This window comes from Hirsutella rhossiliensis (genome assembly GCF_020360975.1).
Source record: "Hirsutella rhossiliensis strain HR02 chromosome Unknown scaffold00001, whole genome shotgun sequence".
Classification (NCBI taxonomy): Eukaryota; Fungi; Ascomycota; class Sordariomycetes; order Hypocreales; family Ophiocordycipitaceae; genus Hirsutella; species Hirsutella rhossiliensis.
Window position 1 is genome coordinate 856,009 of NW_025408667.1, and position 27,708 is coordinate 883,716.

General features: G+C 58.0%; 9 protein-coding genes across 9 annotated transcripts; 7 read left to right on the top strand and 2 right to left on the bottom strand.

Moving 5' to 3' along the window:
• Positions 1-1,100: 1,100 nt before the first annotated feature.
• On the top strand, positions 1,101-2,190 carry HRG_00077 (UEV domain-containing protein; the record flags this gene model as incomplete). Its single annotated transcript, XM_044858548.1, has 5 exons — positions 1,101-1,151; positions 1,219-1,306; positions 1,417-1,655; positions 1,813-1,835; positions 1,935-2,190. The coding sequence occupies 5 exons, from the start codon at positions 1,101-1,103 to the stop codon at positions 2,188-2,190; spliced, it is 657 nt and encodes a 218-aa protein (XP_044724948.1).
• A 35-nt stretch (positions 2,191-2,225) lies between these two features.
• Positions 2,226-2,969, top strand: HRG_00078 (vps23 core domain-containing protein; the record flags this gene model as incomplete). The annotated part of the gene is made up of 1 exon (XM_044858549.1): positions 2,226-2,969. One exon carries the CDS (start codon positions 2,226-2,228, stop codon positions 2,967-2,969), a length of 744 nt encoding a protein of 247 aa, XP_044724949.1.
• Positions 2,970-4,543: 1,574 nt separating this feature from the next.
• Positions 4,544-5,961, top strand: HRG_00079 (fungal pheromone mating factor STE2 GPCR domain-containing protein; the record flags this gene model as incomplete). Its single annotated transcript, XM_044858550.1, has 2 exons — positions 4,544-5,360; positions 5,489-5,961. The coding sequence occupies 2 exons, from the start codon at positions 4,544-4,546 to the stop codon at positions 5,959-5,961; spliced, it is 1,290 nt and encodes a 429-aa protein (XP_044724950.1).
• A 3,551-nt stretch (positions 5,962-9,512) lies between these two features.
• Positions 9,513-9,833, bottom strand: HRG_00080 (uncharacterized protein; the record flags this gene model as incomplete). The annotated part of the gene is made up of 2 exons (XM_044858551.1): positions 9,513-9,629; positions 9,696-9,833. The coding sequence occupies 2 exons, from the start codon at positions 9,831-9,833 to the stop codon at positions 9,513-9,515; spliced, it is 255 nt and encodes an 84-aa protein (XP_044724951.1).
• A 458-nt stretch (positions 9,834-10,291) lies between these two features.
• Positions 10,292-11,222, top strand: HRG_00081 (subunit 11 of the general transcription factor TFIIH domain-containing protein; the record flags this gene model as incomplete). Its single annotated transcript, XM_044858552.1, has 2 exons — positions 10,292-10,610; positions 10,669-11,222. 2 exons carry the CDS (start codon positions 10,292-10,294, stop codon positions 11,220-11,222), a joined length of 873 nt encoding a protein of 290 aa, XP_044724952.1.
• Positions 11,223-18,268: 7,046 nt separating this feature from the next.
• HRG_00082 (uncharacterized protein) lies at positions 18,269-21,685 on the top strand (the record flags this gene model as incomplete). The annotated part of the gene is made up of 1 exon (XM_044858553.1): positions 18,269-21,685. The coding sequence occupies one exon, from the start codon at positions 18,269-18,271 to the stop codon at positions 21,683-21,685; it is 3,417 nt and encodes a 1,138-aa protein (XP_044724953.1).
• A 981-nt stretch (positions 21,686-22,666) lies between these two features.
• HRG_00083 (uncharacterized protein) lies at positions 22,667-22,969 on the top strand (the record flags this gene model as incomplete). Its single annotated transcript, XM_044858554.1, has 1 exon — positions 22,667-22,969. The coding sequence occupies one exon, from the start codon at positions 22,667-22,669 to the stop codon at positions 22,967-22,969; it is 303 nt and encodes a 100-aa protein (XP_044724954.1).
• Positions 22,970-24,183: 1,214 nt separating this feature from the next.
• On the top strand, positions 24,184-24,980 carry HRG_00084 (vacuolar (H+)-ATPase G subunit domain-containing protein; the record flags this gene model as incomplete). Its single annotated transcript, XM_044858555.1, has 6 exons — positions 24,184-24,186; positions 24,266-24,304; positions 24,382-24,415; positions 24,472-24,480; positions 24,551-24,687; positions 24,819-24,980. The coding sequence occupies 6 exons, from the start codon at positions 24,184-24,186 to the stop codon at positions 24,978-24,980; spliced, it is 384 nt and encodes a 127-aa protein (XP_044724955.1).
• A 216-nt stretch (positions 24,981-25,196) lies between these two features.
• HRG_00085 (catenin-beta-like, arm-motif containing nuclear domain-containing protein) lies at positions 25,197-27,111 on the bottom strand (the record flags this gene model as incomplete). Its single annotated transcript, XM_044858556.1, has 3 exons — positions 25,197-26,908; positions 26,979-27,027; positions 27,085-27,111. The coding sequence occupies 3 exons, from the start codon at positions 27,109-27,111 to the stop codon at positions 25,197-25,199; spliced, it is 1,788 nt and encodes a 595-aa protein (XP_044724956.1).
• Positions 27,112-27,708: the final 597 nt, after the last annotated feature.

Sequence of the window (27,708 nt, forward strand, 5' to 3'; positions counted from 1 at the left end):
CACTATTGTAGGGCGGTTTGGCCGTTGTCGGAGCGAATCCAAGCGCGGGTGGGAGGAGCCGAGGCCGAGTTTCATCAATGTAGAGGGAGCCATGTAACTTAGACGGAGTACGTCCGTCTGGGGTTGGTTACTGAACTGCTATACACAAAGTGGAAGCCATGGTAGACGAGAGTGGCATTTGTAACTCTGCTCGTTCAGCATCTGGCAAATAATCCACAGTACTCAAAGGGGAACCCTGCACGTATAATAGGCTGTGCCTCTCTGGTGCGTGCGTGCGACGAGTTCGGCGATCAAGGATTCCTCGTGCATGCATGCCATCGTCATGTGCTTCCATCGCGACGGCCAAGACTGTGTAGGGTAGCCAGAGTAAGCTGACGTACCCATGTTTGCATACCCGCGCCCGCGAAACCGTCATTTTGGTGCTTTGACACTGGGACAACAGGAGAGACTCACCTTTCCTCGACACACCTGCGGCTACACACGCATCAGAGGAGAGCTTGCAGCTATGGCAAGAATAAGGAAGCAGATGCGTGTGTAAACATGAATCTACCAAAGCAAATAGACGCAGAAAGAAACGCCATGTTCACAGTACGGGGCACCATGGGTAAACTCACCAAGACCCCCTTTGCTTCCAGAGGCTTTCCCATGCTATTTCCTTAAACGCAGACCACAGTTACAAGCCTTCGTCACCAATATCGACAATACGATGAAGAGCAGAGCTCCTTGATCCATCCGCAGAGCTTGAGCGCTTGGGTATCTAAACCATGTATCCGTACACGGTCAAAGGATGGGTAGTTAACTAATCCATATTCTGCGTACTGTACTGACTACCCGAGGCACCGCTTATTTTCTGCCTATCAGCATGTGTCTGGGACACATTTCAGATGTGCTTTCATATCAAAGATACGTACCTCCCCCCGCCCTCAACGCACTCCAACGGCGAGCTTGGAACTTCAACAAGCTTCACCTCCAACTTCTTCTTGTTCCTCCCTCCTCCAACCCATCTCGCCTCATCGCTGCTCCTCCGCCTCCCGCCACGTCGACGCTGAGCGCGTGCGCGCGCGCGCCACGTAGAGCTCCGCCGCTGCCTCTCTAGCGCCATGCCCGTTCAGCAGCATGTCCTGAACTGGCTCTACAGCGTCCTGACGAGCGTACGTCCCTCCGCCGCTCCCGTGGCCAGCCGCTCTCTTGCTAACACCGGACATGGGCTTCTGGCAGGAATACCACGATGTCAACCGCACCTACAACGACGTCGCCCGCGTCCTAAACGGCTTTCCAACCCTCACGCCCCGCACCGACGTGCACAGTACAGGCCCCCAATCTCTCCCTGCCCTCGCACATCACTTCTCCCCCCTTTCCATCTCGGAACCGCAGCTGTCGAGATGAACCGGCTAACACCTACTCCTTCTTTCGCAGCCTTCTCCAATGGCACCAACGCGCTCCTGCTGCACGTCTCGGGCACGATCCCCGTTGTCTTCCGCGGCAGCACCTATAGATTCCCCTTGTCGATATGGGTGCCACACACGTACCCGCGAGAGCCTCCGCTCGTCTACGTGACGCCGACTCAGACCATGGTGGTGCGTCCGGGCCAGCACGTCGACCCTCAGGGCCAGGTCTACCACCCCTACCTCGTAAGGTGGTCCGAATTCTGGGACGTGAGTTGCGCCAAGCCCCGGATGTCCATCATGTCCACGTCTACGCAGCTATAGACTGCGGTGCGTTTACAAAAGGTGAAAAGCTGACTCTAGACCCCCTCGCAGAAGTCAACGCTCGAAGACTTTCTCGCCGTCCTCACCGATGTCTTCGCCAAAGAACCCCCCGTCATCTCCAGGCAGGCCCCAAGGCCGATACAAAACACCCAGCCTGCTCCGACGCCACCTCCCGTGCCGCCTCTGCCTCCCGAGATGGCCTCGGGATCGCCCATCCTCCCACAGCGCACCTCGAGCGAGCCTCGGGCGCCTCCAACGCCCGCGAGACCCTCCGAAGATGGCCGTACAGCAGGCTCTGGGCTTCCGCCTCGCCTGGCAGCCTCTGGACCTGCACCTGCGCAACCCCCGATACCGTCGCGATATGATTCCGCACCGCCCTTACCACCAGAGGCTCAAGCCCTCGGACCCTCGCGTCAACACCATCCTCATACTCACCCTCAAGCTCATCCTGAATCGCATCTACCCCCTCAGCAGCACATGAACCACGATCCGACACCTTCTCAAATTGACCCTCGCATGGCTCATCAGCCACAACACCCGGCCCAGTGGCCCCACGATCCTACAGCGCATCCTCCACCTGGACGATGGCACCTCCAGGGGCCGCCCCATGCATGGAACGGGGCGGCAGCTCTGGAGCAGCAGCAGCAGCAGCAGCCGCCGCGGCCTCCTCAGGCGACACCCGCCCCGCCCAACATTCTCGACGAACCGCTCACCCTACAAGTGCCGGCGCAGTCGACTGTGACGGCGCCCCCGATCCCCCCGAACCCCGAAAAGGACGCGTTGTTGAGGCAGCTGGCCCAGACGCTGGCGTTGATGCGGCAGCGTAGCCGGCAGCAAAACGAGTCGAGCATGGCGGGCCTCAAGGCGCAAAGGATGGCGATGCAGGCGGCGGTGCCGGCTCTGCAGTCGGAGATGAGCCAGCTGACACAGCTGTCCAACCTGCTCGCGTCCAACACGCACATTCTCCACGAGGCGCTGCACAAGGCGGACGGGGTCATTGAGGGCTCCAAGGACCATCCGGCGCCCGACGTTGACGAGCTACTGGTGGCCCCGACGGTGGTGTCGAACCAGCTGTACACACTGGTGGCAGAGGAGCGGGCGCTGGGAGACGCCATCTTCATGCTGGGCAGGGCCGTTGAGCGAGGGCGGATCTCGCCAGCCGTGTTTGCCAAGATGACACGCTCGCTGGCGCGTGAGTGGTACCTGAAGAAGGCGCTGGTGAGGAAGATTGGCGTGGGCATGGGCATCAGCGTGGCGTGAGGGTCGGCGTGGCCAGCTGGGACGGATCCATGGGCATGTCTGTCGGCACATTACGAGCAAACAGCGATGGGTGTTTAGGTGGAAGGAATCAAATCAAGTCGCCGATGAGCGGCATTCGCCCATGTGGACAAGAAGATGCAAGTGACACGAGGCCTGGCAGGATGAGGCATGAAGCTGTTTTCCAAACACAAATCGAGTAGGCGTAGCTTGGCTGGTTGGATTAGCCGAGAGTCTAGTCGGACGCTGGAGGGCAAGTCAGAGAGGCTTGTCGTAGTATAGCGAGCGTTATAACGGTCGCATTCTCACAGGCGCCGTCGAAGCAACTGGGGGATGGCTCTCTCATTTCAACTTTCGCTATGCCGACGCGTGCTTGCATGGCTTTTGCGTCCACAGACAGTCGACGCAACCAACAACACATTGGGGATTCCAGGTTGGCTGCGTCTCCAACTCTGCGCCCGCCCTCCGATAGGCCCGCCGCGCCCCGCAGTGTCTCAAGAACAATACCAAGGCCCGGCGCCACGGGCCCACACGAACAATATCAAGGCCGGCCGCCGAGTGGGGGCGCTCCGTCCCGTCCGGCGACTAGCCGCCATGCCCGCCCCGGCGAGAGTGTGCGTGCCACCCCCCCCCCCCTTTCTCCTTGCCTTGCCTTCTCTTGTTTTACCCTCGTCAGACTCTTGCTCGAGGGAAAAGGCCTCGGCCAACATTGTCTCCCCTGCTTCTTCAGCATTCTTCAGCGATGGGGCGAGATGCCGCGTTCCCGCTTTCTTTTCTTGGTTGCCTGGTCTTTTCTTTTGGGTGTGGGCTCTTCCAGCACGGGTCTGCGGACTGTTGCCACGGTGTGTGTGCGTGCGTGCGTGTGTGATATGGGTATGGGTATGTGTATGTGCTAGACGTTGCTATTCTTCCTCGCCTGTCTGGTCTCTTGCTTCCCCGTCGACTTCTCGTTTTCCAGGGGCATCGTTTCAAGAGTTTGGCCTCCCCTTTGTTCTCTGCTTTGAATGATGACCCGGCCTGCAGGACTAGATGGCATCTCCCCCCCCCCCCCTTTCCCGTCGAGGAGCTTGCTGGGTGCGACAATCGGACCCCGTAGGCATTGTCTTGTCCACAGACGCCTCGCCCCGTGTAAGCGGGCCCCGGACTGTGGCCCTGTTGCGGCTTGCTCTGCTGCTCCTCGGGCTTGCTCGATCCCTGCCTTCTTTACTATCTTCCTTGTTTCCTGCCCCTTGATCAGCACCGCCATCTTCATCGTGACGCAGGTTTGGATGGAAACTTTGCCTTCGCCCTCGTCACCGACTTGATCTTTCTCTCGAGCTGCGGCTGCTTAGTTGGTTTGGTTTTCAACCGCTCCCCGTTCCTCGACATACAAGACGCTTTCGTGTCAACACGCCCTTCTCTGCTCGAGCGGCTTTGCCTTGGACAGCCGACCCTGACCACGGGTATTTCTCTCTCGGCTCACGACTTGGGGAAGAGAGTGGCAAGTCACCACGATCGAATCAACACCAGACCGGACCACGACAAGACGGAAGCACAGCGTATACACGAGACAACAAGAAAAGGGGAGCGAGCACAAGATGGACTCGATATCGCCACAACCACCCTCCTCGGTGCTGGACTCGCACCCACCCCCCGTCCCGGCCGGCGCGCCCTTCAACCCCTTGGACCAGCTCGTCACCTTCTACGGCCCAGACGGCCGCAGCGTGCTCGGCGTGCCCATGGCCGCCGTCGACGCCGTCAACCAGGAGAGCGTCAGCATGAGCGTCAACTACGGCGCGCAGCTCGGCGCCGCCCTCGTCATGCTGCTCGCCGTGCTGGCCCTCACGCCCGCGGCCAAGCTGCGCCGCCCGTCGGCCCTGCTGCACCTGACGGGCCTGGTCGTCTGCCTGGTGCGCACGGGCTTCCTGGTCGCGCCGCCGCTGTCGCCCGTCGGCTACTTTTACGTCTTCTGGGCCGGCGACTTCTCGACCGTGCCGCAGACGTACCTGTACGCCCTCGTCGCCGGCAACGTGGTTTCGTTTCTGTTCGTCGTCGTCGTCGAGCTCGCCCTCATGAACCAGGCCTGGACCATGGTGTCGCTGTGGCCGGATGCTGCGCGGTATAGCCTGGCTGCTGCCTCGGCCGTCGTGACCCTCACCACCATCGGGTTCCGCTTCGCCTTGACCGTCATGAGCTGCAAGGCGGCCGTCGGCTTGTCCTTTCCCATGGCCTTTTTCTGGCTCATGCAGGCGTCCCTCGTGACGAACGCTGCCTCCATCTTCTGGTTCTGTGCCCTGTTCAACTCCAAGCTGCTGCTGCACCTCGTCTCCAACCGCGGCATGCTCCCTTCGGCCGGGACCCTGAGCTCCATGGAGGTTCTCGTCATGACCAATGGCGTTCTCATGATTGTTCCAGGTTCGCCCCCTTCACCTTTGCCCCTTTTCTTCCTCGACGTCCTACGTCCCCCTACCACCACTTCACCCCCCCTGATGCTCATGCTGCCTCCATCGTCTTGGCCAACCAGCTAACTCGCGCCTCTCCAGTCATCTTCGCCGGCCTCGAATGGGGCCACTTCCAAAACTTCGAAGCCGCCTCCCTCACGCCCACCTCCGTCGCCATCATCCTGCCCCTGGGCACCCTCGCCGCCCAGCGCATGACCACCCGCCCCAACACCGCCGGCAACGGCGCCAACAACCTCGCCCGTCTCCCCCCGAGCGGCTCCTCGGGCGCCGCGGCCCACCCCAGCAGCGGCAACCACTGCTCGGCCACGCCCAAGGACTCGAGCCTCTCCACCAGCTGGAACTCGGAGGGATCCGGCAACCACTCGTCCTCGGTCCCCTCCAAGTGCTTGTGCGAGCGCGGGCCGGCGCCAGGCCAGGCCACATCCGCATCGGCGCGTCGCGGAGGAACCGTCGTGGATCACTTTGATCTTGAGCTGCGCCAGATTGACTCGACGAGCGCCCTGGCCGGCGACATGACCGAGCATTGTCTGGTGCAGCATGACAAGAGGATCTAGGTGTTCATCTGATTCCGCCTGGTTGGCTCGCAAAAGGACTCGCATAAAGCAGGCCATCATATCCATCTCTTTCTCGTTCTTCTCTTCTCTGTTTTGATTTTCTTCTTCTTTCCTCCGCTCCAGCCGGGGAGCTGCGCATTAAAATCGTTCATCAGGCGGATCAATGGTTTGTACGCGGTGGTGAAGAGGCACGGCATGAGCGTCTGCGGGTCGACTGTGCTCACTCAAGCTCATAGTTAGTGCAGTCATACGTTGAGCACGGTTTCAGAGAGCCATTCTTCTCAAACTGAAGCCTTTGCACCAATCAAATACTCACAGTCTACCTTGGAACCTGGCCGCCGTGTAGCCTGCCTTGCCACATCGCACTCCTTCTCGACAAGCGACAGTAATCTGCCACGCCCACGTTCCGTCATTGCGTGCCGAAACCTACCTAGTTACCACTTAAAAGTGTTTTTTCTCCTCCGGTGATACCTTGGAGTGGATTTGTGTCAAGGTTTCCCTTGGCAATCATCTTTTGCTGTCGATGAGTCCCCAAGACACCAGACAACTATACGCTCAAATTATATGCCTTGCGGTCCACTGCGATATGTCAATGCTATACATGCTGCCCGAACCCAAGTCTGCAAGAGAAAGACAAGGAGAAGAAAAATGGAAGAAGAGAGCAACAGGCCCCGGCATCCTCACTCTGACTGAACACGGCCCTTCCATCCCGTCGCCACCTTGTCTCGGCACAGGCTCACCAGCCGCTTCACCTCGTCGGCCCGCACCCTCACCGGCCTCGGATGCTCCAGCACACAATGCGCGCGCGTAACCAGCGTGCCGCTGCTGCGGGAGACGCGCCGCCGACTCGGCCGTCTGGGGCTGCAACGCGCTTCGTTGTGTGCTCCGGAGGGCAAGACACGTAGGCGAGTCGCACGCTCCACCTCCCCCTCCTCCCCCTCTGTGCCGCCGTGGCATGTTTGCTGATGCTGAAGATCATCTCGCTCGAGGGGGTCTCGGCTGACGCCGGCCGTATTCTCGTCGGGTGACACAGGAACGGTTGTGTTTCTGCCGCCTCGGTCGTCCCACGGTTTGGAGAGCGGACACGGGAGCGACTCGCTAAAGGGAGATAACGTGGAGCCAAAGAAAGCAGACTCGGCTTCGATCAAAGTGACGGGCACAGGGACTTGCGGGTCTGCGCCCAGGTTGTGCTCGCCTAGTGGCCCGCACGTTTCCTGTCTGTTGGTCAACGTGGACGGCATCTCGTTGCTCGCTCCTTTGCGAGCGAGAGTGTCTTTGTGCTCGATAGAACGCCGCTTGCTCATGGTCTTTGCTAGCCGAGTCTTGCTCCAGGAGCCAGATAGCTTTCGCAAGGTCGACCCGAAGCTGCTCATTTTCGTGACAGAAGCGCCCGCTTTACTCGTGCCTGCCTTGGTGCGCCTCTGACATGGCGAAGGAGGAGACATGTACGACAGGCCCTTGGGGTTTTCTTGGTGACAGCTTAATGACTCGTAGAGCCCAATCGTGTGTTGTAGCCGTGGCGCCCGGGGCAATGGAGGAGGGAGATGCGAAGTTGTGGGCTCTGGGAAAGAATGTTGCCCATTTATGTTTCCGCGATCCTTGCTCCCCCCTCTCGGCTCCGGCGAGCCAGTCATGAAAGCAGAAGGCGGGTTTGGTACTGGTGACCTGCGTTCTGGTTTCGGATGACAAGGCAGCGTTGTCGGGACACCCTGTCTCTTCTTCTAGACAGACAATTGCGGAGTCGTTGCGGCGATCGGCGGGGAGCCATCCTTTCGTGTTCTCGAGACACTGGAAGATGAAGTGACAACGTTGTCCAGCGTGGTGGCTGGTTCCCGATCGTAGCGGGACGTACGGGTAGTATCGGTGCTTGTCGAGGGCGAACACGCCGACTGCCCAGTCAGGCGGCACTTGGCCAGGTTGTTCGTTGGCGTTCTCATCTGACTTGGCTCGTCAATGAATTTTCGAAGGGGTGTTTTCGGTCTTCTTGTCAACTTGGCCGTAGCCGGCGGCGGCCAGAGGCATTTGTCGCGCATGTCCCTCGGCCTGCCCGCATGGTCCTCAGGAGATGTAGTCGTGGGCTCGAGGACAGAGTCCTCGTGGATGGTCCACTCGGGCGATTCTTGAGGCACGAGGCCATTGGAACTGAGGCAACGAGCTTCGACGAGTGACGGGCACGTCTGGGAAGGAGGTAGATATCTAGCTGTTCGTTTCGAGACCTGTAGAGTCGGTGGGCGCTCTCGGAGAACGGTCCGGGATGCCATGGAGCTCACCGATGGCGATTTGCCGAAGGGAGCTTGCCAGCTAGAGGCCAGCCGGGAATCACTGCTGCTGCTGCTGTCCAATTTGCGCTGAGAAGCAGACCTCGGCAAGTCTGGAGAGGTCAGATCAGCCATCTCGACGCCACGGCAGCTAACACATTGTTTGAAGCGCACCTGAGTTGCCGTGGGACGAATTGCTCTCGAAAAACCTCCTTCTCTCCGCAACTATCGAGTTGGATCTCGTGGCAGAAGTAGAGCTCCTGACGGGTGGGCTGCTGCTCAAGGATAATGGAGGCGGAACGTGTTTAGGTGACGTGTCGATCGATGCAGCTCGCATGTCGGTGATTACTGAAGACAAGGAGGCCGTCGATTGCGACAGCGGACCAGACGGCGACGACTCTGGTCGAACAGTGCCATTGCTCGCGACCACGTTGCTACGCGTTCGTGGGACTGGCGGCTGGGTCTCAAGAGCTGAGCTTCTATCAAAGCTTGACACGGCGCCGAGGGTCTCGAACTTGGTCACTAGATGGGCCAGTCGTCCTGCTTTGGCAGCAGAGCCGGCGGGGCGAGGGCTGAGAAGGCGACATGAAGTGGACGCGCTTTTCTCGCTCGCCCTCTGGGGCGGCAGGATGGCAGGCATCATGCGGCGAAGGCAGGCCTTGGGCACGAACGATATAAACGCAAGATGCACGTTGGTTCGATACGCCTTGGCTAATATTATAGCTGACGGTGTGACGCCGTCGCGCTTGGCTTCGGCCGAGGGGAACGAGGTTCGCGATGAAAAGATCCGCGTGAGAGAAAGGGGAGTCAAGAGGATGGCGCGCTGCTAGAGGACATATGTTGCCCCGTCGCAAAGGTGCGCCTTCCACCAACGCCAAGTCAGGAACAGCTTGCCGAATCCGGGCTGCCTCCTCCGGCGACCTAAACGACACTCTCGAGGCGCCTTCATTTCCCAACTGTCGCCTCCTGTCATAAGCATTAGTAGACGCCGTAGACTCGTCGACCATGTTGCGCAGCGGACGGGAGACGTAGTGCCGGAGCAGCGAGTTTGTAGGTATTTCGTCTAGATTCGAGGCCCTTGCCCATGCCAGGCCATCCGTGCTGCCAGCCATTGTCCACTTCCCGTCATTCCGTGGATGTCATCGACTTTTCGTGGGCCGACTTGCTTCCCCCTTGCGTAAAGATACAATCGCTGCAGCTAGTATACAGACTCGCGCGGTCGACAAGACCCCATCCGCCCAGAAGAGACTCTATTTTGTGTTGTTTGTTCGTTTCGGGACTCGGGAAGATGGGCTACTGCCTGTTGAGCAAGTCAAGGTCAGCATAAATGCTCCACGGGTTGCGCTTCGGCTCAACGTACGGAGGCAGCAGCATCTCGCCCCAAGGGCTTGCGAGAAAGGCAACGGCAGCCTGCATTCGAGCGTCAGCATCAGACTCGCAGTCACAGGATGCCACAGCAGCAACACTGCTCCTCACCCCAAAGATGGCGATGCTCCGGACGGCGGCGGCGTTCTCGGACGAGGTTAGGGTCTCGTAGGTGGAGCCGAGGAAGCCCTTGGGGGCGCGGCGCGAGCCCGGGCCGTTGATGTACATGCGCTTGGAGTTGGGGGGCATTTTGGAGTGGGTGGCAGTGGTCGTGGCAAGCGGATCGGGGGGATGAGGTTGGTGGATGAAGCGCGGCGGATCAAACGCTCGGGTTCAGAAAATTTCGAGAGCTATCGCTGGAGGACGGATGCACTACCAGACCTGCATACATGTCACTGCGCGCGGGAGTTAGCGGCTGTTTAGCTCTGCTAGCGGCGCTGAGCTCACCCGCTGTCGCCCACGACGTCACTCTCCATGCCTCCCCAAGGCCCGCTTCAAGGAGATGAGCAGCCTCGTGGAAGAGCACCGTCATCGCCTGAGATGGCATGCACTCTCCTGAAGAGGAGCGCGATCTACCTTGTTCATTCCCCCAACCTTGAATATTGATTGCAGCGCTTGCTTTCAACTCCAGCGACATCCAACTTGACCCCATCGGACTCCCCAGCCTCTCTTGCGACCCTTTCCTCTCCCCGCGCAAAGAGAAGGCCATGGCCAATCCATCCGCGTATCAGCAATCAGGTGGCTTCTTCCCATCGGCAGGACTGCCGTCGCCCGCGCCGTCTGCATCCTCGACCCGCTCGACCGCGGGCCTACCTCATCCGAGACACAACGCCCTGCGGCCGGGATCCAACAAGGAGGCGCTGGTGAGGCGCTACGTCGAGGAGCGGCTGCTAAACACGTCGCGCCGCTACGTCAAGAAATTCGGAACCCCAGACCCGGCGGACGACGTGATTGGCTTTACCAACTTTGGCGAAGTATGCCGTGAGCTCGACGGCATCGTCAACGTCCTTTGGCTTTCGGGCACGCGTACGTCTCTCTTGGACCATGAAAAAAAATTGCAGAGTATACTGACGTCGGGACCCAGCTAGCCTGCAGATTCCCTTCCTTCTGAAGCTGGCCAGCGACTTTACGCAATACGTCCGCTCATTCCCGCCGGCTCCGAGGACGACGTTTGCGCTGCTGGGCAAGCTTGACCACTGCTTCGCCAGCCTCCTCTCCGGCCAGGATGCCGACTCCCAGGAGCCTCTGCCAGGATTCGAGAATGGCCTGCGCGCCGGCATGACAGTGACTGATATGGTCCGCTGTCGCAGCCTGGTGGAGCAGACACGGGTCCTCATGGTCGAGGTCTTGAGCGGCGAGGTGGACGAGGACGACGAAGACGACGAAGACGACGAGGATGACGATGACGACGACATGGACGATGGCGAGGGCGGCCTGGGCGCAGCCACGATGACGACCAAAGTTGACGGCGATCAAACGCCCATACCGTCCTGGGACATTGATGAGGAGAGGCTCCACATGGACGCGGCCCGGATCTACGAAAACACCATCGTCCAGCTGGGGACCAGACTGGGGGATCCGCTGACGAGCGACAACGTGCCAGACAACGACGTCGTGTGCTCGCCAATGGAGGATTGATGCCGGCCGCCCGACAAAATGTCCGATCCTGCATGTGGCGGGCAGTCGGGCGACTGCGTTGACGTGAAACGGCTCCACGCACGCCGCCGACCAAATCCACGGCGCATGGGGAAATTTTCCCACACAAACAGCTTTAAGCCGCCCGCACAAATCTTCCCGTTCAGCCTTGTTCTCGGGGATTATATCTCGAGGGCAGGGACCGGCCGTGGATAGTCTGGGTATGAAGCCTTGAGGCTTGTGGGACAGGCATCAAGCCAGACGTTTGCATAAACGACGTGTGGCTCGTGAAACATACGGCGTCTCGAGACAGCGGGTAGAGTGAGCTTATGTTACGTCTGCCATTTCAAGGCAGCGAACTGGACAATGACTCTGGGGATGAGTATCGACAAGTATCGACCTTTGGGGCTACCCTATACTCATGTTGTTGTCATTGTGAGGCTGCCCCAAATCACGTACAAACCATACATCAGTTAAAAAACCATATCACGAAATTGAAATTATATACATCAAAATCCGTGACCTTTTTTTACCGGAAGAAGTCCTCTAGGTAGAGTTTAGCAGAGTTGTGCGATGGCTTGTGAGTTATCGCAGCTTCATGTACAAAGTTGACATCCAGCTACGACAAATGACAAATAACAGGGTCTCAACACGAAAGCGAATGTTGCCATGTACCACTAATCAAGGGCTACAAGTCGATTCTGATGATAACTCTGGGAACGCTACGTGTGTTCTTTGGCGACCTGGGAGCACTTGACAACGCGCTGAAGGCAACAGCTAATCTGCCCTTTGCGGTACCGATGCCAGTGTCTACGTTTGAAATAAGCGAAGCCGACATCGTCAATCGATGTAAAAGTCAAGTGAGAGAAAATCAAGATGACGTCAAACTCTCTGGGGAATTACAAGTCAAAGACCAAGTTAGTGGGTGGTAGATCACGCGTTGCTTGCAAGCATAAGTGATGGCAAAGAGGGAGGGCGACTAAGACGAGGAAGAGTGAGGATACCAGGCAAAACCAGTGGAAATTGCAGACAACAATTCAGGCTAGGCAAACAAGACCAAGCATACCTAGTCTATGGCTTGCGACTATATCCATTGAAGAAACGGCTGGACCTGGCGGCCTCACGTCCGCGAGTCGTTACCCGTCAGCCTCGGCGGAGATGCGGAGCAGGCCAGCACGTATTCGAAAACTAATTGCCGCTCGGCAGTAGAAGCAAGGCATTTGCCTGGGCACGCATGGCCGGCGCCGCCAAGAGCCGTTGACGAATTAGAGCGTGAGGATGGCGATAGTCCTCTAGAGGGCATGACAAATCTACCCTGATGCCTGCGCGCATGAATCCAGGTGTCCAGGGTGTAGTGGCAAGACTCCAGTGTGCATGAGGGATATAACAGATGGGGACTAGTACTTTTCTTGTCTGTGGTGACTTTATTATCCCTCACGCCTGTCAATGCATGGATATGCCTCTCGCTTTCTTCGCGTGCCGTGCCTGATGGGGTGATTTCACGACCCTCGCGAGGCATGGTGAGCTGGATCCCCACCATGATGATCGCTGGAAGGGACCACTTGCAGTTGGGCCGAAGAACCCACAGTGACGCGGGGAGGGGAAAGAGTCAATTTCGTGGTAGCCAAGTGGAATGCTGGGGAAGTCGATCTCGAGAGAGCCACGGCCGCGTCTAAAGTCGGGCGCGGCGCAAGGAAAACACACGAGAAGGCCGCGAATCTCTAGTACGCGTCGCTTAAACGTCGTCACCACCTTGCAAACCGACATCAGATAACTTTGTAGAGCCATGCTGGTACCCATGGTTGAAATTCTCGCCCCCTATCCGCCACGAGACTCAGCATTGGTTGCGGCCCCGCCCGGCATCCCGCACCGCCGAGGAGGGGGCCCCTACTGTAAAGATGGACGCACGTTTATATCGATCGAAGAGGGCATTTGGCGGGGCAGACCAACTACCTATTGTATGTACCTACCTCATCTCGGCCGGGCAGCAATCTTGATCAGAGGACTTGGGTAAGCCGATGGGGTGGGATAGCGACTGCGACTGCCTACCAATATCGATAGATATGCAGGCACATGAACGGAGAGTCGAAGCGATTTGCGAGACATCGATCTTGCCGCTGCTTTGCATCTACTCGGCGGTGCTAACTGTATGCAGACGTTGCTGGTATTCAGTTGCTTCACGGCTGTGACACTGCAGACACTGCAGCTGGACCACAGACTTGTTGCGGTAGGCTAGCATAGGCCCTAATGCATCCTGCAAGACGGGGGAATGCAAAGCTCTCATGTCCAAGAGTCGTCCGGTCTCGGCTCCTTGACTCGACACACAGCAAACAAGACCACGCCTCCCCTGTCGCTGACTCGCCCATCCCATCATTTTCTGCACCTATTGAATCAATGCGCCCATCAGTGCCATCTGCCGTGCGTCCACTCTGCCCAGACTAGCGGTAACTTGTAAGTGGAGAGAGAGAGTCTCCACAACGGACAGCGCCGTTATAGGGGCACAATAACGGCGCAGCGCATAGACGATTATGTCTACGCTCAACGAACGCTGCCCCCATCCATTGTCTTCACTCAATCACGGCGTACCGTGGAATGAAACCAACGGGCAAGGCATTGGCCTCCCATCACAGATTCGGGCCGCGTCATGGGAACGGACGAGTTTGTCAGCTCTAGCTCTCTTTTTTCAAACGCATATGGACAGACTTGTTTATCCATAGTCTGTGCCATGATCGGGCATACGTGCGGAGAGCATGCTTGCCTTGCCTGGTTTACGCTGCGGGCTGAGAAGCAAAGCTTTGGAAGACTGAGACTGGTTGCGACGCATGATAACACGCTGGCGAGTACTGTATTTATATCCATATACGCTCCAAGTTAATAAGATGACAAATAAGATGCGGCGGTCTAGGTATAGCGAGATGAATAGTATAACGGCGTCCTGTCCTTACATGGCCCGATGTTGTCTTTATATACGGGGGAGGCAAGGAGTGCCTAGCTTGGAGCTAATAAACTAGGAGCTAAGTTAGTAGCGAATAAATACATAGAGGGCAGCGTGTAAGTCGGGCCCGGCATGTCAGCCTTGGAGCCCTCCGGACCAACATTGGCCGAACCAATACTCTGGCATGCGTGGCCCAAGGCTCATCCTCGGCCTGCCAACCGACGTGTGATAACCACGTGTCTATGTACGCTCGTATCCGTGGTTGGAAAACCCCCTCCTCCCCCCCACCGTCAGCCACGAGACCCGGGTATCTGCGGTCCCACTGGCATCCCACACTGCATAGCAGGGGACTCTGGTCCCTCACTGTACATCGATCAATGGGGGAATTTGGCGGGGCAGACCAGGTACTACATCTGCCTCTCGCATCTCGGCCGGGCAGCATCTTGATCAGAGAGGACTTGGGCAGGCCGAGGGGGTGGGAGAGCGAACCGACCACCTACGTGCCCGCTTGCAAGACTGTGGCTCACTGGCGATAGACGTGCAGACACATGGATGGGTGGCATGCGAGGCGTCCGTCTTGTTGATGACTCCAAGGGTGGCATCTGAATGCAGACGCCTGGCGGTTGGGATTCGGTTGCATCACGGCAGGGCACGACAGACATCCCGGCCACCTGGCCTTGCCAGAGACACTTGCTGTGCAGCCGGCCAGTGCACAAGTCTCGATATGGCCTGGAAGTGACAGTAGATGGCTAGATGCCAGGCGGCGGGCGGGCAAGAGTCATCCGGTCTCGGGCCTCTTGACTCGACCAGCAACAAAGACAAGACGGCGCTTCCCTGTCGCTGACTCGCCCACGACTTATTTCTCTGCACCTCGTCGAATCAATGCGCCCATCAATGCCATCCCATCCCCGGCCTGCCGCGCACCCACTTCGCTCAGCTAATGCAAAGTGTGGAGCGTGCCCACAACGGCCAAGAGCCGCTTATAGGGATAGGGGCCTGTGATGGCGCAGCGCATGGACGATTTTGACTGTGCTCAACAGAGTCTTTACGCGTTCACAGAGTACCGTGGAAGGATGTCAGCCGGTCAAGACATTCCTCTTCCACCGTAGGCCCGGAACGCGTCGTGTGAACGGACGAGTTTGGCAGCGTTGGCTCTCCAATTTCAAACGCATCTTGGTAGGCTCCAAGGATGCAAACCACTCAACCCACTCAATATTTTGCCTTAGTGGCGTTGAGTTGACCAGTTCAACGCGAATCCTCCGTTGAGTTGATTAATTAGAGGTCAGATTGGATACTGGTTAAATAAATCTATCCCAGCACGACTATTCCCAATCTAGAAGAGGCCTCTCTTATACCGTTTCTTCCGAGGTCCTAGATATCTATGATCTCTCGCCTAGCTCTTTAACGTCGCTAGTTTCGTCGATAGGAAGAGGCATTACATCTAGGTTATCAAGCACTCTAGCCCTAAGCTATCATAGCAAGACCTAGGACATCCCAATGATCTTAGCGTTAAGCTGGCTGCGCAGAAGAGTTCCTATGCGGCCTGCTGCTATAAATAGCTACTTATATTCTGCTAATATCGGCTAAATCGTGAGGATGTCAAGAGCTATCCGGAATAAACGAGGATATCATCGCCTGCGCTTATATCAGTTTGAGATTAGGTTCCTAGCGTTGCTGTCCCTATCTTCCGGAGAGGACTGCCACACTTCGAGCTCGTCGGTATCCTCGTCAAACCGATTAGGCATAGAATCGTCATCCTTTACTATTATACTGCTCTAAGGGAGAGATCGGCTGCGCTTATAGAATGCCTCGAACGGGTTATAATACCTTTTCTACCGCTTAGTCGTTTCTTCCGGTTAAGCGCGAGGTGCAATCGTCGTAAGGGAGCGTAATAAAGGTGTTAGAGGAGTGCGAGTGCCTATCTCGCATTCGTTCCGTACGTAGGGAGCCCGCAGTGGAGTCTATCGCGTCTACCCTAGATTTTGGGTCTTATAGGTAGATTGGTGGCGGTTTGGCCGCGAAGACTAGAATGCAAACGCGTTTGTCTTGGACAGGGGCGATAATCTCACCTTTATCCAGTCCATGCTAGGTTTGGCTTACGGCACGGGGAAGATTCCGAATCTATAGGCAGCTCGATCTAATGCACTCGCATCTCATAAAGAGAAATACTACCCTAGACTGCACGGCTTTAATGTTTGTAATACACTTAAGTAAACTTCAAACTGATTGATGATGACTTATATAATTAGAGCTAGTATTGATTGAGTTGAATCGACGATTTTATCCATTTGCTTAACCGGGTTGAACAAACAATTGAGTGGTTTGCTTTCTCGGTAGGCTCTGTTGATCCACAGTCTGTCGAGACATCGAACGTGTACTGGAGTCAGTCGGAAAGTGGTTTAATGTCTGATGGCGCCGCGAGCTGAGGAGCAGGCCTGCAGCGTTGAGACCGGTTGCTCCGCATGCGCCCTGGCAGACAAGTACTGTATTTATACGTATACGGCTATACGCAAACCGCGCTTCCTGGCAGTATGCGCTTCATGGCAATGTGATCAATGGCAAACGCCACGCGGCGGTCTAAGGCACATGTATGGCGAGATGGATGGTACGATGGTGTCGTGTCCCTGCATGGGTCGGATCTGTGCACCCCCACAGGAGGCAGGGATTTGGCAGGCGGCAGTGAGGTCCTACTTGGAGGCCAGCTGAGGTTGAGTGCCGAGATAGGAGCCCAGCAAGTAGGAGCTGCTTGGCGGCCACCAAGAAACAAACAAAGACGGCCTCCCTTGCATGGACACATGTCCCTTGTTGCCACCATACCTTTCGGCCATTGCCGCGAAGGAATGGGTGTGACTTCCGGAAAACCATGTCCAGCCCTACTACGGCCATGGACGCATGATGAGCCGGCGTGGCTGTTTGTTGCGTGGGTAACGAATTTGCATGGGCATCGAATTTGCATGGGCATTTGGAGGCAGGAGGATACACGACTCAAAACCCCCGAGGAGGGCTGGCAATACCGAGGCTAGTAATGAATGCGTGCGAGGGTAGCAGAGCGTGTCATCTCCTGGCATATTCAATCACAATGGATGACTGTTGGGAGAGTGGGCAGGGCTGGAATATACGAGTAGGCCGGTGAGCGCCTGTATCGGCACGTCATTCGCCCAGGATCTGGCTCGGCAAGAACCGAATGATGGACCTGCATAAGCCCAGTTGCCCGTGGCCGCAGGGACGCCCCCGGCCGGCCCCTGGACCAGCAATCTCTATTCTCCAAGCTGATCCGTTTCCACAAGATATGTGGCATAGGTAGGTAATTACGAAGACGGCGGAAAGCATGGCAATATGCCAAAAAAAGCAACAACAGTGGCCAAGCTTGGCAAACAGCTTGATTGGGCTCTGCTAGCCAGGAGCAGTAGAACGGATAGGCTTCATCCTTACCAGGTATATTCGGACCCTCCCTCACCGCGTGCAGATGGCGCCCAACCGGCGGAGGCGCACGCAGAGGTCGGAACGGACAAGGGGGCTGCCCGTGAAATCAGAGGCGCATTGAATTGACGGCAAATGGGGGAAATACGATATTCCCAGCTCCTCCGTGGTGGGCCGCGGCCCTGCCAGCCGGCAGTGCACGTTGCGGGCCACTCAGCATGACGAATGGGTTGCAGGGATGGCCAAGATTTGCACGCGCGCTTGAACACTTGGGATGGAGGCCATGGGACGAACAGACCAGGCAGGGGTGTTGTTTATCGCCGGGCCTGGAGGTTCAGGGGTCGACGACCGGGCCCTGAGGAAGGCAACTTATGCGCAGGCATCTTCCCTGCTGCTGGCATGAAGGAATCATACGACGGAAATAGGCTTCGTGTGTAATCACACTGGCAGCTGCGGACGAGGTGATTGAACGACGGTGCATTGAGGGCAATAACAAAAAAAAAGGCGAGTCTCGGGCTCGAGGCCAACAACCATTATATATCCCCCTCTCCCGTCGGTCAAGTCCAATCCCATCCAACCCAAGGCCGGTGTCACTCAACCGTCGTCCCTCGTTTAGTTTCATTTTTGCTCTTTTTTCTCGCCCTGTGTTTTGCACCCAGAGACTTTACCTCCCAGTCTTCAATAATAATCGACAATGAAGAGCAACGCTTTGCTTGGCGTCACGGCGCTGCTCGGCGCCGCGTCTGCCACTCCGCACCCTGCGTTGTCGTCGCGGACAGACTCGGCTAGCACGGGGAATGGTTTCTTCAACGTCCCGCAAGCATTTCCGAAACTTCGAGATTCAGGATGGGCTTATCATGATCTTGATGGCTGTTACGAACCCGTGTTTAAAAAGGTCCACTATCAAAACAAACCGAAAATGCACCAATTCTGCCAGGGCGTACTCAGCACGGGCGACAACAATAAAGGAGACATGAGCTTCCTGGAACAGGACCACAGCGACCCAAACAAACAACCGGATCTCCGCGACGAGTACGAAAAGAGGTGCGCCAAGTACTCATTGACCGTTGCCCGAGTGTGCCGAAACATTCTTAATATGGATGGCGTGAAGAGCTCAAACTCGAAATGTTTGGCTGCTCTTCAGGAGAACAAGGACGCCCACAGGATCTGCGTCAGAGTCGGCATTGAAAATAATTTCGAGGGGACCGGCGACATGCTCGTAAAGGATTGTTTTGACAACAAATTCGAACTCTATGCTGCCTGCCGGGAGCTCCCAGGCACTCCCCAGATCACGATACCTAAGAGTTGCACCCATACACCTTGCTACGATGCCGCCGCGCGAATCTTTGGCGACAACTTGTGCAAAACTAAGCCGCAGCCGGGAGACCTCTTCGTCAAGTCCGCAACCGCCCTTTGCGGCGCTTTGGACATGGACCGGGTCTGTGAATGCCACAAACCTGAGAAGCCCTTCGACGCGTGCGAGCGCATCGGCTGTTACCCTGAACTCCGGAAGGCCACCGCCGATGTGACCCTCTGGTGCCAGGATGCCGTCAAGAAGGGCGAGGTGCAGAAAGCCACAGAGGCGACTAACTATGGCCTCGGCCAGTGTGAAGCGAAAAACAGAGAAAGCTGGAGGTCAGATGTGATTGCAGCTTGCGCCTGCGTCCTGCCCACAGAAGACAAGCCGGCGGGCGTCCCCCAATCCAACACCCCAAGCAGCTCTTCAACCGCCGGGCCCCTGACGTCTTCCACCCCCGTCTCCAAGGGCTCCTCCAGCGCCGACGCAAAGACCACCGACCAAGTCTCCAAGAACTCCGCCACCGACACTCAGACCTCGGGCAGTACCATTCACACAACCGCGTCTCCATCGGGCAGCCCCAGCAGCACGGCGTTCCCCTCATCTGCCTCGCAGAGCCCGAGCCCCGTTACCTCTGCCATCACCAGCACCTCCGACAAGTCCACCGCCAGCGACAAGCACACTGACGCACAGAGCACTCATATCTCTGGCACCGCGGCCGGTGGCCACGGCGGAGCTGACGCGTCCAAGTCGGTCTCGCAGGGCACATCTCACTTCGCAACGGCCAGTGTCGCTTTCGCCACTCCCGTTGCTGGGGGTAAGAGCGTTGACGCCCATGCCTCTGCCGGGGCCTCCGCTGGTGGCCATGGCGGTGTAGACGCTTCCAAGTCTGTCTCGCAGGGCACATCTCAGACCGGGTCTGCCATTGTCGCGTCCTCCACCGCCATTGCGGAGGGTAAGCCGGTTTCCAAGGGTGATGTCGAGGAATTGCTCCACTTCCTCAACAAGAAGCTGAAGTTCAAGATCATCGCCGGCTTTTTCGTCATCGACGATCTGGACAGCATTCCCGAGAATATCCGAGCTGTCTATGTCACTGTTAGCGTGCGTCTCATCCTGCACATCAACAAGGGACCCGACAAGTTTTCCTTCGAGATCTGCGAGCCGCAGGAGCAGGGCCGTGTCATCACCAAGTACGAGACCCATCTGATCTATGGTGTCGGCATCTGGGTCGCCCCCGCTGGCCTTATTTCTGGACACGATGCCTCATCCGGGTCCCCTGTCATCGGTGCCGACTCGGTTTCTGGTCCGGCCTCCTCCGCCATCGACTCCGGCACCTTCGAGCTGTTGTGCAACAATGGCGGCTTCTACACTGTCGTGAGGTTCGAGCAGAAGAAGATGCTTCCGTCCGTGCCCGCCAGTCAGCAGCTCGAAATCGCGCATGCTGGCGTTGTCATCAAGTGCGACAAGGAATGCAAGCAGACCAAGTGCCAGGGCGAAGAGTGCCAATCCAACCTCGTCATCACCACTCACCCCAAGGGGTCCGTTGCCAAGCCTGTGGACGGTTCCAAGCCCAAGCCTGCCGACGGTTCCAAGCCCAAGCCTGCGGAGAATGGCAAAGGCCCCGTCGCTTCCACCGGCAGCGTCTCTGTTTCCACCGAAATCTCCGTCACAATCACCTTCGCTCGTTGCGAGTCTGCTGAACAGTGCCACTGCATCCGCACCTGCACTGACAACAACTGCGTCACTCAGCAGCCGACCCAGGGCAAGGCTCAGCCGGCTGTTCCCAACGACAAGGTCACCGCTCTGACAATCGAGGCCGTTTCTCGCAAAGCCGTTCCCATGAACATTGGGGGACAACAAGGCCCGACAGGTGAAACCAGCCAGGTGCAGCAGCCCAATGTAGGCAATGAAGCGCCTGCCTCAGCCCAGCCATTCACGCCCGTCAAGGCCCAGCCCGCCGCCGGCAAGCCGTCATGCATCCCTCGCCCTTCGTCTGGCCCTGCCGCTGTCGTTGGCTCTGGCCCTGCCCCTGGTGCTCCTCAGCGGGCTGCCCCGATCGCCGCTCCCCAACCGGCTGTTCCCAACGCCGCTCCTCAGCCTGCTGCTCCCAACAGAGGCAATGACGCGCCTGCCACAGCCCAGCCATTCACGCCCGTCAAGGCCCAGCCCGCCGCTGGCAAGCCGTCGTGCACCCCTCGCCCTTCGTCTGGCCCTGCCGCTGTCGTTGGCTCTGGCCCTGCCCCTGCCCCTGGTGCCCCTGGTGCTGCTCCTCAGCCGGCTGCCCCGATCGCCGCTCCCCAACCGGCTGCTCTCAAATCCGCGCCTCAGCCAGCTGCTCTCGACGCCGCTCCTCTGTCTGCCCCCGTTGCCGCTGCTCATGTTGGTTCCCCCGCCCCTGCTCAAGAGCAGCAAGGCAACGTTCGCCCTGCATCAAGCTCGATACCCAGCACAAACCAGGCCCCGGTCTCCACCAAAGCCCAGCCCGCTGCTCCTGGCCCCAACAAGGTCGACGGCAGCGTTCAGACTCAGTCCCTTGTCAAGGTCCCCAAGGGCGCCAACAACACCAATTCCGCTACTCCCAACGGCTCTGGCTCTTCCCCGGCTGTCCCCGGCCGTTCCGGCTCTGCCCCTGCCGCCGGCGCTTCCGTCGTCTCGCCACCTGTCTCCGGCGGCTCGGCTTCGGCGCCTGCCAGCGGCAGCCGACCTATCAACGGCAGTGCCTCCCCCGTCCCCGCCGGCAGCGGTGCCTCCGGTCACGTTGTCGTTGCATTCAACGTCCTTGTCGGTGTTGTCGGCATGGCACTCTTCCTTTAAGCGAAGTGGCGCTATCATTCGGAGTTATTCCCCTTCTTTTCAGTAAGGGCAGTTCAACCAGGAACCCCTCGCCCTCACCAACCATGCTCGGGACCATTCTGGCACTCTTGGACACTTGGGACCCGGGTGTGAATACCCATAATTCGGGCCGCGGCCCCTTTGGTTTGCTTTGTCGGACGCGGCTGTATTGAACATATATTTTAAGACGTAATCCCATAACTCATATAAACGAATAAATTCCTTTCTTTTGTTCCAATCCATGGCATCTGCCGTCTTGAGTGTGCTGCTTCCCGCAACTTAGCATCGTCAAAGTCGTCTCTGTGCCTAATGCTGAGGTTGATACATGCATGTCCTGCATTGTTTACCACTGCATCGTGACCTGATATTTGCAGTGCGCGTCACCCGGGTACCCCTGGGAGCTGCTCATCAATCGCCAACGCCTCCACCGGCTACGTGCCCATGAAGTGGCCCATCGAATGCTCCTGCAGGGGGGGACAATCGCCACACACCTCTTCCACCGCTGGAAGGATGAGGATATGCGCGGTTCCTCGGCCTGGTGATGGAGGCTGAGTTTATTGATCGGATCTGCCACCACCATTAATTAGCTTGGGGCAACCCCAACATACACTCTCTGTTTTCTTCGTTTCTGGCCCCGTAGGCCCTCGAGGGGGCTTGCGGCCGGCTCAGCTGACTGCGTGGGCTTTCTCAGTTACCCGGCCACAACCGACGACTGACTATTGCGGCTTCGCTGTCGTGCCTGGAACCCGATGATGACCCCGAATATCCGACCGGCCTCTCAGAATTGCTAGATGGAGTGGTTGTTTACTACACACGGTCCTGGGTCCAGGTACTCGTGATATTCTATGTATATATTCTATGTATCTAGTCATCTCCAGCCTAGCACGTCTTTTGCCCTTATAGAGTCCCATACACCACGTTTGTTGCCACGTCGTGCCGCCCTAAGGCCAAATTTCCATCGCGATGGATGTATTCGTCCTAGGCAAGAAATTCCACCGCCGCCCCCGTCGCCCACTTTTGACTCTAATTGACGAGCTATACGACTTCCTCCAAGCCTTTCATCACGAGAACGGCGCTGCCATCGTTAGGCAGTCAAGCAACAACTCACCTGAGGTCAGCGGGCGCGCCATCCCCACCTTCGTGGTGTTTATCTGCGACCGCGGCCCGCGCCGCCCGTCCGAGAGCACCGGACTTCGTCGAGCCTCTACGCGAAAGCTGGACTGCCAGGTCAGAATCACGGCCTCAACCTCGAAGCACGCGAAATAGAAGTGGAAATATTGGGTCACCGAATGGCGTTATAAGTTATAACCATTAACCACGCCTAATCTCTCGATCCTGCAGCTCACGATATTCGCCGCCGTCGTACCAACGCCCAGAAAGAGCTCGAGAGGCACCTATCAAAGCATAAGGCACTGCCGGCCCGAGAATTTGACTCCGTTGTTGTCACGGGGTTAGGCCCTTGGTTGGTTGTGTGGTTCTAGACCAAACGTTCTTATGTGTGGTCAATTGACGAAGCTGTCACTTAGTTAATTCCGTTCCCTTTTGCCGCACTAAACTTTTGCCCTTCTCGGCCAAGACCCTTATACTAGAATTACTAATTTAAAATATAATAGTAGGTTAAAGCATTAGAGCCGTTTATAGTAATTATATATAAATATATAGTGTGAGAGTCTAGGCGTTGCCTAGACAGTTGATAAGTGTGGTCAATTGACAAGCCGGGCAGCTTAGTCAATTCGTTACCTTTTGTCGCGTGGCAGAGGGGGGTAGTGGCGCGACCACAGCCTGTGCCCTGTCGGGTCTACTCCATGACATATAGCTCTAAAAACGCTCTAGGCTAAGTCTTCTCTTTATTATAGTAATAGCTCTATATTTTCTTCATTAATGCTAACGTTTTGTGAGGTAGAAAGGAAATAAATCTTTTAATAAATCTAATAATATCGATATTTAAGATTAAGAGCCAGTTTCTAATAGTCTAACTACTTAAGAAGCTATAAAAAGAAGCAAATAAAAGCATTATAAGTATTACTGCGGTTAAGTAGCCCAATAGGTTCGCGGTCTATTAATAATATAACTTCTATGAGTCCATGCCTTAATTAGCAGCACTAGCCCTACCTCGCTTGAAGTAGACTTAGCGTGCGCCGTTTTGTTCCCATATAGCTAGGGGAAGACGAGACCCACCACGGGGCATTATTACCTCATCAACCCACGACGGCAGAGACGGGCGTCACTCCGTAGCGGACCTGCACTGACCTCAACTGTACATACGGCACCTCTCCCGACCCTTACGCAAGCCTCATCGACGACAACCACGCTCGACACCAGCCCACCCTCCTCAGAAACGGCCCGCCACGAGATACACCCACACACAGCAACACCAACCTCTGCGCCGTCCACCCCCTCCCCCCTCCCCCCCCAATCTCCCCGCGCGGCTTGTCGCTTCGCCTCGGTGCCTTGTTCCCAACCCGCGCGCGTCTTCCACCATGGTTAGTTGGGCGGTGTCTTGCCACGCCGGGCTGGCTGGTCGTTGTCGTCGTCGTCGAGGGCTAACGTTGCGCGATGCAGTCGGCTCAGAACTCTGCGGGGATCCAGACGCTTCTCGATGTGCGTTGCCACCATTTCGCCCCTTGGTCTCCACACGCCCGCTTGCTCCATGCTGACTGTCGCTACTCTTTGATCAGGCCGAGCGGGAAGCGTCCAAGATTGTCCAGAAAGGTCAGTGGCGCCTCGTCTTCATCTCCGTGGCGAACCGTGCAACTAACCGTCCGCAGCCCGCGAATGTGAGTCCCCCCTCCTACCGACGCCCCTCTCAGCGCCCGTCCCGATACCCACGCTCCCGTCCCTCCGAAGCGAACAACCAAGCCAACCGTCATCCCGCCACTATAGTCCGCACAAAGCGCGTCAAGGAGGCCCGTGACGAGGCCAAGAAAGAGATAGCCGACTACAAGGCCAAGAAGGACGGCGAGTTTAAGAAGTTTGAGGCCGAGGTACGTCTTTCCCGTCCGCCCTCGCACCAGGCCTCTCGCCGTCCGATCCACAAACAAACGCAGAGGGAGGGGCCTATTTGTGCAAGTGGAAATCATGCGCCGCTACTGACGGATCACCCGGACATGTGCAGCACAGCAAGGGCGACAAGGAGGCCGAGGCCGAGGCCGCCAAGGACGCAGAGAAGCAGATCAAAACCATCAAGGAGGCGGGCCAGAAGAACAAGAACGCCGTGGTTAAGAACCTCATGAGCGCCGTCTTCGACGTCAAGCCCGTGGCGCCATCGGCGGCTTGAGGGGCTCGCGTGAAAGGAAGCCAAGGTTGGTGCCGGCTACAAGGCGACGGGACAGCATGTAGGGAGAGGCGGAAGAAGGGCATCGTCATGCCACACGACGCAACGTGCTTTGCAGCGAGGCGCGCTCGGGATTAGAAGAGCGGGTGCCGCGGCCGCTGCTGCTTGGACTTGCTACGCGGTTTTGAAACAAGGGCAGCAAGCTCCGTGTTCGAGGGCCTATCGCAGGAACTCCAATAGTGTACCCAACATGTCGCTTACATCCCGGTTCTCCTCGTCGGTGGTATCCAGCGCCCCCAGCTGCTCCTTGATGGTGGCGGCGACGGTGCCCAGGTCCTCGTCCCGCTCCGCCAGCAGCTGCTTGATGCGCCTGCGCGCCCCGCCGTCCTCGGCCACCAGCCACGCCAGCGACACGTCCAGCTGCTGCAGCGTAAATAGCCCCGCGTCGAGCCGCCGCGCCAGCAGCTCCATCTCTGCCTCGTCCGGGTCCTCGGCGCCCCCCGCGGCCCCGCCCGCGGCGCGGTATTCGTCCTCGGCGCGCCCGACGCGCGCGGCGCAGTCGCGGCGGAGCTGCACCAGCTTGGCCGTCTTGCCGTAGTCCCTCTCCACAAACTTGGCCAGCGTGCGGATCCGCTCAGGGGAGTCGGCCGGCAGCAGCCGCAGCATCGAGGCCATGATGCCGACGAGGTGTGTCAGCAGCCGGTGGTCCTGCGTCTTGGCGAAGAGGGTGAAGAGCGCCTTGAGCCCGCCCGCCGCGACGAGCCTGACGCAGACGTCGGCGCCGCCGCTGCTGCTACCCGTCGTGGCGTGGTCCACGAGCCGCAGCGCGGGCGCCTTGCTCTTCTTGCCCTCCTTGAACATGATGAGGCACAGCTCGACGCCCTCAGCCTCGACAAACTTGGCCTTGCCCGCCGCCTCGTCCACCAGGCACGTGAGCGCCTCGAACACGTTCTCCATGTACTCCTCCTCCTCGCCGCTCTTGTCCGGGTCGAGCTTCCGGTAGGGCGCAATCAGCTGCAGCATGCCGTCGACGGCGTCGTGGCCCACGATGCGCCGCCGCGTCTCGGGCGTCGACTGGCACAGGATGGCGAGCACCTCGGCGGCGTACTGCTTGTTCTGCGACACGGAGGGTTCCTTGCGCCGCATGCGCTGCAGCAGCCACTTGAGCAGGCCGTCCTCTTGGCCGACGCGGGCTGCCGTGGCGGGCCGGGAGCAGAGGTTTTCTACTATCCCCAGCGCGTAGTAAACGCCGTTGCGGTCCGTCTCATCGTCCTCGTTGAGGCGGGCAAAGTTGGAAACGAGGAGGCCGACGAGGTCGACGTCCATGAGGGCGTCGATGAGCATGTTCCACTGGTCGTCGGCGGCGGCCACGTCCTCGTCCGTCAGCTCGCCAATGATTTCGATGGCGCCAATGGCAATGTCTGTGTTTTCGTGCGCGAGGAGGCCGACCAGGTTGCCGGCGCAGCCAAGCTTGACAAACTCTGGGTACAGCTCGGGGTGTTCCGACAGTATTGACAGTGCCTTGACGTCGGCGTCGAGGTCGGCCTCGCTGCTGATGAACTTTTGCGGCTCGCTCTCGTGCTTGGCGCGCAGCTCTGCGTTTTTGGTGATGCGCTTCTCGAAGTTCTGGGCCGTCTTGCGCATCCAGCCGACGTCGATCTTTGCGGGGTCCTCGTTTGCCTCGCCGGCGCCCTCTACGTAGTCGAGGACCTCAGACTCTTTCGCGGTAATACCTCCGCCAAAGAAGCGGCCCTCGTCGTCCTCGCCCTCGTCGGGTGCGTCATCGCCATCTTGTTGTGGGGGCGGCGCGAGGCCGGCTTCGTCGTCTTGGTCAGCGCCGCCGTTGCTGTCGGCATCGCCTGCGTCGGTGACGTGGGCTCGGCGGCTGCTGGAGCCGTTTGTGCTGAGCTTGCTGGACTTGTATATCTCGTCTGCGGGGCGTCTATCAGAGAAAGGGCAGAGCGAGAGGGCGGAGTATGCAGGAGATGGCGGAGCACAAACTTGGATCTTTGATGGCTTCTAACTTGCGTTTGCTGGGCACGCCGACATTCTGTTGAGCCAGGGTGAGCAGAGCACGGGAACCGCGCGCGAGCCTCGGGGGACCGACCTTGAAGATGTCGTCGATGCTCGCCATGGTCGTGAGGAGGGCATGTGTGATGCAGCAGCGAGATGAAGCTTTGGGCCTCTCCTGCGCGGTACAGGAAAGCAGAAAGTGATGCGACGCGATGCCGTGTGCTGTGCTGTGATGTGCCGTGCCGTGCTGTGCTGCGATGTGATGTGATTCGAGGGCGTGAGGGGCGGTGCGAATATGCAGATGTCGGGTGAATATATTGGGGGAACTAGACGGGTTTTTTTGCCCCGAATGTTAAGTAACGGGTGTGGGGGGGGCTTGTCCATTTACCGGTGCCGATCTAGCCCGTTTGTGGCAGTACCCCGAAACCAAGGACACTTCTGCCGAACGGGACGGCAATAAGGTAAGGGGATTTTAGCCGCGTCGTAAGTTGCGCAAATCCAGACAGGCCAGATGGGTCGAAGGCACAGTAGGCAGGGTGAGGATGGCGGCGTTCTTGGCGCCGACGGCCCTGCGCTTTGTCCGCCCTCGCAGATTGTGTACACCAACTTGGCAATAATCCTTTGTCGCTACTGTACAAAGAGGTAATATAGAGGTAGGTACCAGTACTCCGTACAGTAGGTACTCGGCAAACCACGAGTCCACAGGAAGGGTTCCCTC